This window comes from Littorina saxatilis, linkage group LG17 (genome assembly GCF_037325665.1).
Source record: "Littorina saxatilis isolate snail1 linkage group LG17, US_GU_Lsax_2.0, whole genome shotgun sequence".
Classification (NCBI taxonomy): Eukaryota; Metazoa; Mollusca; class Gastropoda; order Littorinimorpha; family Littorinidae; genus Littorina; species Littorina saxatilis.
Genome location: NC_090261.1, coordinates 60468233 through 60482931, shown reverse-complemented (window position 1 = coordinate 60482931; position 14699 = coordinate 60468233). Strand labels below are relative to the sequence as shown.

At 42.9% G+C, this 14699-nt stretch overlaps 1 protein-coding gene across 1 annotated transcript in view; it reads left to right on the top strand.

Moving 5' to 3' along the window:
• The window catches only part of LOC138953339 (TPR repeat-containing protein DDB_G0287407-like), a 53251-nt gene that overhangs the window by 23811 nt on the left and 14741 nt on the right, over positions 1-14699 (top strand). Inside the window, exons 16-21 of the mRNA XM_070325139.1 lie at positions 1704-1863; positions 2692-2787; positions 3264-3409; positions 4322-4421; positions 9753-9902; positions 10391-10509. Of these exons, the coding sequence (XP_070181240.1) occupies positions 1704-1863; positions 2692-2787; positions 3264-3409; positions 4322-4421; positions 9753-9902; positions 10391-10509 (771 nt within the window). The remainder of the gene's footprint in view (positions 1-1703; positions 1864-2691; positions 2788-3263; positions 3410-4321; positions 4422-9752; positions 9903-10390; positions 10510-14699) is intronic.

The following is a 14699-nucleotide window of genomic DNA, read 5'->3' as shown; positions in this document are numbered from 1 at the left end:
GCGTAGTGGTAAGACATCGGCCTCCTAATGGGAAGGTCGTGAGTTCAAATTCCAGCTGCTGCCGCCTGGTTGGTGAAAGGTGGAGATTTTTCCGATCTCCCATGTCAACTAATGTGCAGACCTGCTAGTGCCTTATCCCCCTTTGTGTGTACATGCAAGCACAAGACCAAGTGCGCATGAAAAAGATCCTGTAATCCATGTCAGAGTTCGGTGGGTTATAGAAACGCAGAAATACCCAGCATGCTTCCCCCGAAATTACCTGAATGGCAGGGTAAAAAGGTCATACACACAAAAACCCACTTGTGGCAAAACATGAGTGAACAAGGGAATTTCAGCCCATGAACGAAAAAGAAGAAGAAGAAGAAGAAGATCCGCTCCCTCACCGACCTTGCCGTCTTCAGAACCATAAACAAGTTAGTCTGCTTTATTGATTCCCACCAACATGACACTTTCAAGCATGGCAGCCAGTGGTGTGGGTTCACTTGCTTTTCATCCCACTGGCACGACACGCAGTAGCGTATTTTGTAACTTTGCATGCATGTACATGGAGTTGTTGCAACGTTCTTTCCAGAATAAAGAAGAGATCTGGCAAATGAGCTTTATTTAGACAAAATAGGGTAATAATTAAAAGCTGAAATAGATAGGAACAAATGTGGCTACACTTTAGTTTGTGCCCCTAACTGATGTTGTACCCAGATAGGATTTTACCACGTTTTCACGTACTGACTTGACTAGAGAGGAAGTTAAGTAAACCAAACTCTTGATAATTTTGGGAAAAGTTATAAGTTCACGGATGGTCGGCTGTATGTTGTATCAGAGAGGGGGACGTAGTATAGAGTAAGAAATACAAAGAAATCGAAGGAAAAATAATCCGTCAGAAAAATGGGTCGTAATATTGAGGGAGACGTAAAATAGAAGGGTCATTTAGGGAGGTACCGCTGTACCTGCAATGTGAGGTCCCTCAGTGAAAGGACACCTTCTGTGGTCCTTTTGTCATTTACTGTCACCAAAATATACCTGTCATGACAGGCCACCTACAAAGTAGGGACATATTATGCTATTCCCAAGTTAAACTTTGCCAATTCTTCTTCTTCTTCATACATGGGCTGAAACTCCCATGTTCACTCATGGTTTTGCACGAGTAGATTTTTACCTGTATGACCATTTTTACCCCACCATTCAGGCAGCATGCGCCAATTTCGGGGGAAGCATGCTGGGTATTTTTGTGTTTCCATAACCCACTGAACTCTGACATTGTTTACAGGATCTTTTCCATGCGCACTTGGTCTTGTGCTTGCGTGTACACATGAAGGGGGATAGGGCACTAGCAGGTCTGCACATAAGTTGACCTGGGAGATTGGAAAAATCGCCACCCTTAACCCACTAGGAGGCTGCGGCCCATTTTTCAAAGGTACAACTGTACCAAAGTATTTGACTTGGCATCATGAAGTGGACAGATCTAGATGTGGAACTTTTCAGCATGTGTACGGTAACGTCATCAAATCTAGTTTTTACGTCACGCGTTTGCCAAGTCTGGGTGGGAGCAAAACAACGTATGCATTTGATACAATTTGGAGAAAAAAAGTGAGTCACGGGTGACGCAATATCTACACGTACGCGTACAGGTCTTTAATTGCTACACGTTCAATCATCTAGAACACTAATATGATGATGAGGTTGACTGTACGGTGATGATGTTGCAGTAAACATGAACTGGAGTTGCTGTCATTGTGGCAATGGACGGGAACCAAGGGGAGTGAAATCTGCAACTTGCTGATGAAGGCGCTCGATATCGGTATCGCAGACTGCTACCTGGCAAGAGAGGCAGGAGAACTGGAGGCAGAGAGCTGCCCTGGGGTTAAGGTACACTGGAACCCCCTTTTAAGACCTCAACAAATCTGAGAAAATCAGGTCTGAAGAAAAGAGGGAGCCTTAAAATGGGGGTAATTTTACAGAGGTTATGAACAGAAAGTCTGAGAAAACAAGGTCTTAAAAAGGAGGGAGTCTTAAAATGGAGGTAATTTTACAGAGGTTATGAACAGAAAATCTGAGAAAATCAGGTCTTAAAAAGGAGGGAGTCTTAAAATGGGGGTAATTTTTCAGAGGTTATGAACAGAAAGTCTGAGAAAATAAGGTCTTAAAAAGGAGGGAGCCTTAAAATGGGGGTAATTTTACAGAGGTTATGAACAGAAAGTCTGAAAAAACAAGGTCTTAAAAAGGAGGGAGTCTTAAATTGGGGGTCTTAAAAGGAGGGTTACACTATATTTTAGAGATTTTTTCCCAGCACTGCGTGTTGTTATTTTTACTCCTAGTGGATGTTCTTTTATGAAGGAATCGCAAAGACCTTGTACTGTACAGTGGAACTCCCTTTCCAAGACCACCAAAAATCTGAGAAAATTAGGCTTTGGAAAGGAGGAGGGAGTCTCAAATCGGAGGTAAATTTACAGATGTTATGAACAGGTAATCTTATTGATGTACGTGACCTTTTGTGTTATTTTCAACTGTCGAGACATGCAGAAAAAGTGACCGAAATTGTATGTGACACCATTATTTGTACATATATCTTTTCAAATATTTTTCTGCTTTTGACATCAGATATCTCAATTTTGAAGAGAGGGTCAAGAAGATACGTGATGTTCTTTCTTGTTAAAGGAGAGGGAAACTTAAATTGAGGTGGGGGTGCTGTTACAGATGCGACCAGCACTTGGGCATATGAGGCTTTTCTTCAGTCTGGCAAATCATTTGAAGGGAGAGGAGATCTGTCTCAAACGAGAAATTGGAATGCTGGTAGGTATAACCATATGTTTTGATTTATTTGCAAATGTGTGTGTGTGTGTATGTGTGTGTGTGTGTGTGTGTGTGTGTGTGTGTGTGTGTGTGTGTGTGTGTGTGTGTGTGTGTGTGTGTGTGTGTGTGTGTGTGTGTGTGTGTGTGTGTTTGTGAGTCTAAATTTTCAGTCACAGAGGGTTAATAATTATTGGGTTGTATTTTTGAGCAGAAGCAGACGAATTTGATGTGACTGTGATGGTTTTTGTTTTAGAATTTGCAGGTTTATGATTTGAGTGTTTCTTGTATGAAAAAGATACCCATGCACTGCTTTATACCTATATTGTAATGGTTATATTTGATGTTAACACCAAATTGAAGTTAAGGATTTTTTTCTTTTTTGCTTACTCAGACTATTTTGCATTGGTGAGTTTTTCTTGACTGAATTTTTGAGGTGGCCATTTCACATGTCATGCATCAGGTCATTTGTTTAACAGAAGAATACTGAAGGCAAAATGGACGAGAACTTAAGGCTGGAGCTCCTTAGAGATGCTCGGTATTACCTGGCCTGTACTTACGCCTCCCAGGATCGCTACGATGACGCCAAGGCCATGCACGAGTCCAATATGATTGAGTTTGAGAAGTGAGGTTTATTAATCTGCTGTAAGTTTAGCAGCCGGATTGTGTGCATTCTGGATATAGTGGCACACTAGTATCAACATCGATGTGCATATGCAGCTTTTGTTCGACCTCTTTGTGTTTATTGCAAACTTTAACCGACAAGTAGTTATGGGGCTAAAATAATATTAAACAAGCAACAAAACTATATGTGTGTAATTAATTTTAATAGTCAACTTGTTACCATTATTGTTTAAGGAAAGAAATTAAACATGATCACTTTGATGGGCGGTATTAAGCAAAAAGTCCATGTCATTCCGTACCATATTAACGGACCCAGACATTGACGTAACAAACCAAAACTCTATATTAGGACTCCTCCGATATAACGACTGAATTTCGGTTACATTTTCAAAGTCGTTAAACAAAGGTACTGTACCACTGTACCTCCTATTTAAGAACACCAGAGTGTTGGAAAATCAGAGTTGGTCTTAAAATAAAGGTGGATTTATATGCTGACTTTATAAACAGAAAATATGAGAAAGCAAGGAGAAGGAGAGTATTGAGTTGGTGTGTGTGTCACATTGTGTATGTGTGTGTGTGTGTGTCTGTGTGTCTGTGTGTGTGTCTGTATGTGTGTGTGTGTCTGTGTCTGTCTGTCTGTGTCTGTGTTTGTGTCTGTATGTGTGTCTGTGTGTGTTTGTGTATGTGTGTGTCTGTGTGTGTGTGTCTGTATGTCTGTATGTGTGTGTGTCTGTGTGTGGAGGGCACTCCACCCTCTTGTAATCCTTTCAGTGAGAAAGTGCCTTGTCCAGACTTTAGGTGTATTTAAAAGAATTTTGTTCTAATTTTAGTTGCAAGGATTATCAAACCGTCACATCGTGCCATAGGACGGTTGTGTGGAAGGTTAGGTCATGAATTATCCTGTGTTTTGCAGAGCTCTGGCAGAGAAGGATGATTTGATATTAAAGAGACAGATCGCCTACACCAACAATGGGCTGGGGATTATTTGCATGAATACAGGAGACTTTGATAAGGTTGGTTTCAGCTGCCATTTCTTTTTCCTTCTGTCTGTGGCTGTCTGTCCATTTGCATGTGTCGCGGTCCTTGTCTTTAGCTGTGTGCCTTTGTGTGTGTTTGCTGCCGCCCATTTGCTGACCTTTCTGTGTTCGTGCCTGTTAGCCAACCTGTCTGTGTTTGTGCCTGTTAGCCAACCTGTCTGTGTTTGTGCCCACTACCTGTCCTTTCTGTGTTTGTGCCTGTTAGCCAACCTGTCTGTGTTTGTGCCCATTAACTGTCCTTCCTGTGTTCGTGCCTGTTAGCCAACCTGTCTGTGTTTGTGCCCATTAACTGTCCTTTCTGTGTTCGTGCCTGTTAGCCAACCTGTCTGTGTTTGTGCCCATTAACTGACCTTTCTGTGTTCGTGCCTGTTAGCCAACCTGTCTGTGTTTGTGCCCATTAACTGTCCTTTCTGTGTTCGTGCCTGTTAGCCAACCTGTCTGTGTTTGTGCCCATTAACTGTCCTTCCTGTGTTCGTGCCTGTTAGCCAACCTGTCTGTGTTTGTGCCCATTAACTGTCCTTTCTGTGTTCGTGCCTGTTAGCCAACCTGTCTGTGTTTGTGCCCATTAACTGTCCTTTCTGTGTTCGTGCCTGTTAGCCAACCTGTCTGTTTGTCCCCATTAACTGTCCTTCCTGTGTTCGTGCCTGTTAGCCAACCTGTCTCTGTTTGTGCCCATTAACTGTCCTTTCTGTGTTCGTGCCTGTTAGCCAACCTGTCTGTGTTTGTGCCCATTAACTGTCCTTTCTGTGTTCGTGCCTGTTAGCCAACCTGTCTGTTTGTCCCCATTAACTGTCCTTCCTGTGTTCGTGCCTGTTAGCCAACCTGTCTCTGTTTGTGCCCATTAACTGTCCTTCCTGTGTTCGTGCCTGTTAGCCAACCTGTCTGTGTTTGTGCCCATTAACTGTCCTTTCTGTGTTTGTGCTTGTTAGCCAACCTGTCTGTGTTAACCGGCCCCCGTAGCGCAGTGGTTAGCGCATCGGGCTGCGGGCCGGGAGGTCGTGGGTTCGAATCCCATCAGGGTCATGTGGGTTTTTCGGGCTACGGTCGGCTCCTACCCAGAGTTGAAGTGCTATGGTTCCTATGGGAAGGCAGGGACCACACAGCCGAGTGTCATTCACTTAACGAATGCGACTTTGAGGGTGTTCAGGTTCTGTATACCTGACCAACACCGCAGGTGCGGCATTTCTCGGGCCTGGTTGACGCCAGGATATATTATGACAGTAAGCGTAGAGTGCTGCCCTGTCACGTAGTCTCAAAACCAAATTGGAAATCCAAAGCATCATCATTATAATCATCCTCATCTCATTAATCATCCAAAATATAAATTATCCTTGCTCTTGTGGCCCCTCGATGCCCGGAGCTCTCATGGTGACCTTGGTCTCAGTGTTCCTGTTCCATTCTTCCCTGAATAATAGTTCTGCTGTCAGTCGTGAACGTGTGACGTTCTGAGGGGTCGACGTAGGGACGTGGTGGCGGTCTGATCTCTGGAGGGGACGCTCACTCAGTCTGGCTCCGCGACTTAAAGTCAATGTCGTTTGTAGGGGGCATAGTAGGTAGTGGGCTGCGTCCGTTAGCTCGGGACTGGCCTACTACTGAACACTGTCGAAGTGACTCAGCAGAAGTGCAGCGTCATCTTCCGAGGGTAGCCTACCGCAGCAACCCGACATCCCCCCTGGAGCGTCTGTAAAATCGACAAGTCTGGCAGCGGTCTTAAATTCAGAGGTGGTTGGAGCAGCGAGTGCAGGGACGGGGCGGTGTGAGAGCACAACAGGACAAAAGAACAGGTGTAAAGACGAAAAAAAATACACACAAAACAAAAAAACAAAACCTGTCTGTGTTTGTGCCCATTAACTGTCCTTTCTGTGTTCGTGCCTGTTAGCCAACCTGTCTGTGTTTGTGCCCATGTACTGTCCTGTCTGTGTTTGTGCCCATGTACTGTCCTGTCTGTGTTTGTGCCCATTAACTGTCCTTTCTGTGTTCGTGCCTGTTAGCCAACCTGTCTGTGTTTGTGCCCATTAACTGTCCTTTCTGTGTTCGTGCCTGTTAGCCAACCTGTCTGTGTTTGTGCCCATGTACTGTCCTGTCTGTGTTTGTGCCCATGTACTGTCCTGTCTGTGTTTGTGCCCATGTACTGTCCTGTCTGTGTTTGTGCCCATGTACTGTCCTGTCTGTGTTTGTGCCCATGTACTGTCCTTTCTGTGTTTGTGCCCATGAACTGTCCTTTCTGGTTTTGTGCCCATGTACTGTCCTTTCTGTTTTTGTGCCCATGAACTGTCCTTTCTGTTTTTGTGCTAATATACTGTCCTTTCTGTGTTTGTGCCCATGTACTGTCCTTTCTGTGTTTGTGCCCATGTACTGTCCTGTCTGTGTTTGTGCCCATGTACTGTCCTTTCTGTGTTTGTGCCCATGAACTGTCCTTTCTGTTTTTGTGCCCATGTACTGTCCTTTCTGTTTTTGTGCCCATGAACTGTCCTTTCTGTTTTTGTGCCCATATACTGTCCTTTCTGTGTTTGTGCCCATGTACTGTCCTTTCTGTTTTTGTGCCCATGTACTGTTCTTTCTGTGTTTGTGCCCATGAACTGTCCTTTCTGTTTTTGTGCCCATGTACTGTCCTTTCTGTTTTTGTGCCCATGTACTGTCCTTTCTGTTTTTGTGCCCATGTACTGTCCTGTCTGTGTTTGTGCCCATGTACTGTCCTGTCTGTGTTTGTGCCCATGTACTGTCCTGTCTGTGTTTGTGCCCATGTACTGTCCTTTCTGTGTTTGTGCCCAAGAACTGTCCTTTCTGTGTTTGTGCCCATGAACTGTCCTTTCTGTTTTTGTGCCCATGTACTGTCCTTTCTGTTTTTGTGCCCATGAACTGTCCTTTCTGTTTTTGTGCCCATGTACTGTCCTGTCTGTGTTTGTGCCCATGTACTGTCCTTTCTGTTTTTGTGCCCATGTACTGTCCTTTCTGTTTTTGTGCCCATGTACTGTCCTTTCTGTTTTTGTGCCCATGAACTGTCCTTTCTGTTTTTGTGCCCATGTACTGTCCTTTCTGTTTTTGTGCCCATGAACTGTCCTTTCTGTGTTTGTGCCCAAGAACTGTCCTTTCTGTGTTTGTGCCCATGAACTGTCCTTTCTGTTTTTGTGCCCATGTACTGTCCTTTCTGTGTTTGTGCCCATGTACTGTCCTTTCTGTTTTTGTGCCCATGTACTGTCCTTTCTGTGTTTGTGCCCATGTACTGTCCTTTCTGTTTTTGTGCCCATGTACTGTCCTTTCTGTTTTTGTGCCCATGTACTGTCCTGTCTGTGTTTGTGCCCATGTACTGTCCTGTCTGTGTTTGTGCCCATGTACTGTCCTTCCTGTGTTTGTGCCCAAGAACTGTCCTTTCTGTGTTTGTGCTGAACTGTCCTTTCTGTTTTTGTGCCCATGTACTGTCCTTTCTGTTTTTGTGCCCATGAACTGTCCTTTCTGTTTTTGTGCCCATGAACTGTCCTTTCTGTGTTTGTGCCCATGTACTGTCCTTTCTGTGTTTGTGCCCATGTACTGTCCTTTCTGTGTTTGTGCCCATGAACTGTCCTTTCTGTGTTTGTGCCCATGTACTGTCCTTTCTGTTTTTGTGCCCATGTACTGTCCTTTCTGTGTTTGTGCCCATGTACTGTCCTTTCTGTTTTTGTGCCCATGTACTGTCCTTTCTGTTTTTGTGCCCATGTACTGTCCTGTCTGTGTTTGTGCCCATGTACTGTCCTGTCTGTTTGTGCCCATGTACTGTCCTTTCTGTGTTTGTGCCCAAGAACTGTCCTTTCTGTGTTTGTGCCCATGAACTGTCCTTTCTGTTTTTGTGCCCATGTACTGTCCTTTCTGTTTTTGTGCCCATGAACTGTCCTTTCTGTTTTTGTGCCCATGTACTGTCCTTTCTGTGTTTGTGCCCATGTACTGTCCTTTCTGTTTTTGTCCCCACGTACTGTCCTTTCTGTGTTTGTGCCCATGTACTGTCCTTTCTGTTTTTGTGCCCATGTACTGTCCTTTCTGTGTTTGTGCCCATGTACTGTTCTTTCTGTGTTTGTGCCCATTTACTGTCCTTTCTGTTTTTGTGCCCATGTACTGTCCTTTCTGTGTTTGTGCCCATGTACTGTCCTTTCTGTTTTTGTGCCCATGTACTGTCCTTTCTGTGTTTGTGCCCATGTACTGTCCTTTCTGTTTTTGTGCCCATGTACTGTCCTTTCTGTGTTTGTGCCCATGTACTGTTCTTTCTGTGTTTGTGCCCATTTACTGTCCTTTCTGTTTTTGTGCCCATGAACTGTCCTTTCTGTGTTTGTGCCCATTTACTGTCCTTTCTGTTTTTGTGCCTATTTACTGTCATTTCTGTGTTTGTGCCCATTTACTGTCCTTTTTGCATTTGTACCCATTTGCCCAACCTTTCTGTGTTAGTGCCAATGTATTGTCTTTTTTTAATTTGTGCCCATGCATTTATCTTCCTTTCTGTGTTGCCCGCTTGCTGTCCTCTTTGTGTTTGTGCCCATTTGCTAGCGTTTTCTGCGTTTCCTATCGGGCAGCATGAATTTGTCTTTAAAGGCACAGTAAGCCTCTTGTTAACCATCACTGAGCTTCCCGAGCCTCTACATACAGTGCAAGCATACTTCCATTTGAACGCTCACCGAACGGGAACATCCTGGCTGCTTTCTGTCGAGAGTGAGACATGTTCAAAGAATGTATTTTCGTGGACTATCCGAACGGACAATCAGGCGCCTCGTTTTGGTGCTAGACCTAACTTTTAAAATCTAAATAATAGATTGACAGCTTGTTACACAAACATTCTTAAATCATAAAAGAATTCTTTTTTCATCAAGACAAGATGAGTACAATTCGAAGTTTTGAATGTTTGAAAAAAGAAAAGCCCGGAAACGTGTCACGCAAAACGTCTTTCTTGTAGAAGACGACTGTTCTGCATAGCGCCAGTTCCTCTGAACGTTAACCGCCACCGCTCTAGTTCATGTGACTCACAGACGTTTGTTGCGTTTTAGATTCAGAGGTACACAATAACGTGCTATTGCAGATAAGCTTACAGCGAGTCGCATTGAAATCACAAACTGATGACTAAATTGTGAAAAAAAGGAAACTGACCACGCAAAAATAAATTCTTTGAAAATTGCTCGGTCTTTACGGAGGGCACCTATTATGTTCTCAAGCGGTGAGCGTTTAAATGAAAGGGTGTTTGTACAATGTGTAAAAGCCTGACAGTGTCTGTGATGGTTTACGGGAGGCTGACTATGCCTTTAAGGTTGACCATTAATGAGAAGGGGTGATTTTTTTCTGTACTCGTAGGGAATTGAGTACCTGAAGAAATCAGCTGAGTTTCACAAGGAACAGAAAGATCGGACTAATGAAGCTGCGGGCTACGTTAACCTGGGCCTTTTGCACATGTACAAAAAAGAGTTTCTGAAAGCATTGGAATACAACAAAAAAGCCCTTGAGGTATGTATAAATGCTTGACACCATGCTAATTATCAAAGACATATGCTGCTTAAAAATATGATGGTTCTGTGATTCACCTGTGCTGTTTACCTGTGGTACACTTCATATATAACTATCAGTGGCATTTGGTCAATTGCAAAATGTTGTTCAAATGGAGCCGGCCCTCTTTTAAGACTTCCCAATTTAAGACTTCATCTCTTTTGAGACTTCATCCCTTTTGAGACTTCATCCCTTTTGAGACTTCATCCCTTTTGAGACTTCATCCCTTTTGAGACCTTGTTTTTTCAGACTTTATAACCTCTGTAAATTTACCCCCATTTTAAGACTCTGTCTTTTAAGCTCTGACTTCTGGCATCAATACAAGAGTCTCGGGAAGAATACTAAGATGGCGACTAAAGGACTTATCACGTACTTGCGTTCTTGTTCATCATGCTAATTGGTAGTTATATTTAGCATATGACATCACTTCCAAACACTTGTGATCACAGGCATATGAAGAGGGACATTTTGGTCAGCTGACTATGGATGTTGGCAACCTGTACACCAACATTGGCCTTGTCCACAGGCGCATGAATAACCTTGACAAAGCTGAGGAGGCCTACTTAAAGTGAGTTACTCTCTGTGTGTGTGTGTGTATTTGTGTGTGTGTGTGTGTGTGTGTGTGTGTGTGTGTGTGTGTGTGTGTGTGTGTGTGTGTGTGCATACAGGTGAATGCATGAATATATGTGTTAATATGGTGGTTTTGCATTACGTGTAGTTTCTGTGTGTGTTTGTGCCTATATATGCGTACAGGTGTATGATACAGTCGAACTCGCTTAAGACGAATCACTGGGGATCGGAAAAAAAGTTCGTCTTAACCAAAATTCGTATTAAGAAAATTGATTGATTTTTTTTTATTTTTTTTTTTATATATTTTTTTTTTTAAGTCTTGTACATTTTATGGTGTTTCAATTTGTTTCTTTCGCAACTTTCATGCTGCTTCACGTTTAGACAATAAAGTGACATATTCAGTTACATGTTCATGTGTGTCTCATGTTGAGTGATGATTGTTGAGTTTGAGTGAGAGTGAGCACACAGATGTTTCATCCAGTTGTTACGTTTTTGGTCACACACACGCACACACTGACACTGTCCACATTCGCGGTGTTCCTATCATTTGTCCGGAATCACTTACCTTGGCGACGGGTAGCAAACCTTGGCCAATTTAGTTTTTTTTGTTTTGTTGCAACATGATGTTCAAATCCAAATCGATAGTACTGACTGACTGATAAACTATCGCGTACCGGCGAACGCAAACGTTGTCCAAGGGAAACCACTCTGGCATCTATATTTTTTGACAATGGCGTCCGTTCAAAAAAGAGAGATCGCTCGTTTCTTATCTGCCATCGTTGTAGGCGATCTGTCTGACTGCAGTCGCGATCAAAGCTGATCCTTATATCAGTCATTCATGTTCAGTGTCTGAGCTATCAATCACTTTGATTCTAAATTTAAATTTGTTTTGTGAGTACAGTACAATCAGTTTAACTTTATTCAGTGATCGGTAGAGCGATGGTTCAAGCAGTCGACGCAAGGGAAGATACTCTTTGCAATATGATTACATCCGGTCCATGTGCGTTGATAAACATGGCGGAACACTTGCATTCCGGCGCGTTTGACACATTCAAACTTCTTAAATTCCCATGATATGTCGATCTCGGGACGAGTTTAAAGATTTCGTCATAAGCGTGAGTAAATTACAGACATTATGCATGCTTGGGAATCCAAAAAGTGCTCGTTATAAGCATAAATTCGTCTTAAAGAATTCGTTTTAAGCATTTTTTTTAAGCATGAAGAAAGAGGCATTCAGTTGGGAACTTAAAACTAATACGTCATAAGTCAAAATTCGTAACAAGCGTGTTCGTTTTAAGTGGGTTCGACTGTAGATATATATGTTGGTATAGTGGTTTTTCAACAATTACTGTGTGTGTGTGTGTGTGTGTGTGTGTGTGTGTGTGTGTGTGAGTGTGTGTGTGTGTGTGTGTGTGTGTGTGTGTGTGTGTGTGTGTGTGTGCCAGCTTGCACCCATGCTTGCATGTTGTGTCGGTTAGCCCACATGCATGACATGACTTCACTCTTCCCTGTAGAATTGTATAAACCTTATTTGATTTTTCAAACATTAGCCTGACTGTTCTTAGTAAATGTGGTGGTTTAGACTTTGCTCCCAGTCCGGTATGTTGCATGACAGACAGGCGCAGTGGTGTGGCGGTAATGGGGCAGTCACACACGCGATTCATTCGTGAGATTTACCCTGTCACACGGGCGACTGAGTCGTGGAAAATAGCTACGACAAGTATGCGACTCAGTCTCATGCGATTCCCTCGTAGCTTTGAGCTTTAGAACTTGTTCTATTCCTGCGACCCAGTCGTAAGTCAATCGCAGGGGCAGAGCCAGTCAGAACGCGTCGATGCGGCCATCACGTCGTGACCTAAAAAAATGGCGGACAGTGGCGGACAGCGTCTCTTCGTCGATTCAAAACTCAGATATAAAGGAGACGTTTTAAGCGTGTGCAGCGGTCGGGAACCATTAATTGCAACTGTCTGGGAACTTTATTTCTCGCAAAGGCGTAATGCTGAAAGGTATTTTTTAGAAAGGTAGAGCGATGTTCGAACATTAATTAGCGTCTGCTCTCGCAAAGCGCGTTTGCCGTGTTCACTCTGACACGTCACTTCCGCCCAGCTCGCGTGGAGTTATCGTTCGTCAGTCGTTAGTCAATCGTTCGTCTATCGTTCATCGTGTGACGGGTCAATGGCCTACGATGTGATGTGCGATCGGCTCAAGATTGAATCGCGCGATTGAATCTCAACGATTGAATCGCGTGTGTGACTTTAACTTAAGACGTCGGCCTACTAATCGGGAGGTCGTGAGTTCGAATCCCGGTTGCTGCCGCCTGGTGGGTTAAGAGTGGAGATTTTTCCGATCTCCCAGGTCAACTTATGTGCAGACCTGCTAGTGACTTAACCCCCTTCGTGTGTACATGCAAGCACAAGACCAAGTGCGCACGGAAAAGATCCTGTTATTCATGTCAGAGTTTGGTGGGTTATGGAAACACGAAAATACCCAGCATGCCTACCCAACGAAAGCGGAGTGAAGCTGACTATGCTATCAGAGTATAGTGTGGGGAACCCAAATGGGCAAACGAGCTCACACGTAACCAGACAATTCTGGAACACTGAAGAAGAAGAAGAAGCATGACAGAAGCAAGAAATGTTTATTTTATGTTACATTTCCACTTTGTGTTACTGCTTAAATTTAACAGCTTATATAAGTCCCATTTACAGAATCTGTTTTGAAAAATGTTTGATTTAAACTATTACCACCTCTCTCTCCCTCCCCCTCTCCCTCTTTATCTCTCTTCTTAACTCTGTGACGTATATATGCATAGGTACCGTACAGTATATGTAGTTTGTTTGCATATTTTGTTAATCTCTATGACTGTACATGCATGTCTGTGGCCAGTGGTATATGAAGATACAGAAGAACCCCCCATTTTAAGAACTCCGCAAATCTGACCAAATCAGGTCTTAACAAGTCGCGTAAGGCGAAATTACTACATTTAGTCAATCTGTCGAACTCACGGAATGAAACTGAACTCACTGTACTTTTTCACCAAGACAGTACAGCTTCGTCAATCCCCGCGTGAAGGAAATCGCTCACCTTCCACGTGCAAAACGTAGTGATATTGACACGCCAGATTAGCGCGGTAGCGTATTGTGCTAAGCAGGAAAGCCCGCTTTTCTGTATTCTTGTTAACTTTCAGAGTTTCTAAGCTTGTTTGGAATGCAACCTATCATATCTATATGTTTTTGGAATCAGGAAATGATAAAGAATAAGATGAAATCATTTTTGGATCGATTTCTTACATTTTAATCGTAAGACTAATTAATCTATTTTCGTTAATTGTGATCACATTTTAAGAGTAAACATGACATTTGTATATATTTTTAGATTCAAAATGTGATGAAGACTACGATGCGATCAATTTTAAATCTGTTTGCGAAAAATCAATTTTAATGACAACTTTAATGAGCAAACTCATTAATTAGATTTTAAGTCTCCAAGCTGAAATGCAATACCAAAGTCCGGGCTTCGTCGAAGATTACTTGACCAAAATTTCAACCAATTTGTTTGAAAAATGAGAGCGTGACAGTGCCGCCTCAACTTTCACGAAAAGCCGGATATGACGTCATCCAAGACATTTATCAAAAAAATGAAAAAACGTCTGGAGATACCATACTCAGGATCTCTCATGTCAAGTTTCATGAAGATCAGTCCAGTAGTTTTCTCTGAATCGCTCTACACACACACACGCACAGACACACATACACCACAACCCTCGTCTCGATTCCCCCCTCTACGTTAAAACATTTAGTCAAAACTTGACGAAATGTAAAAAGGAGGGAGTCTTAAAATGGGGGTACATTTACAGAGTTTATGAAGAAAAAATCTAAGAAAAAACAAAGTTCTTAAAAGACAGGAAGCGCGCCTTACATTGGGGGGTCTTAGAAGGGTGAATTAATGTAATTGATTTTCTTTTAGTGTGTTATACAGTGGAACCCCCCTTTTAAGACCCCCTTAATTTAAGACTCCCTCCTTTTCAAGACCTTGTTTTCTCAGACGTTCTGTTCATAACCTCTGTAAACGTACCCCCATTTTAAGACTCCCTCCTTTTTAAGACCTGATTTTCTCCGATTTGTGGAGGTCTTAAAAAGGGGGTTCCACTGTACATTTTTTTTTATCAGAGCTTGTAACAATGTGTGT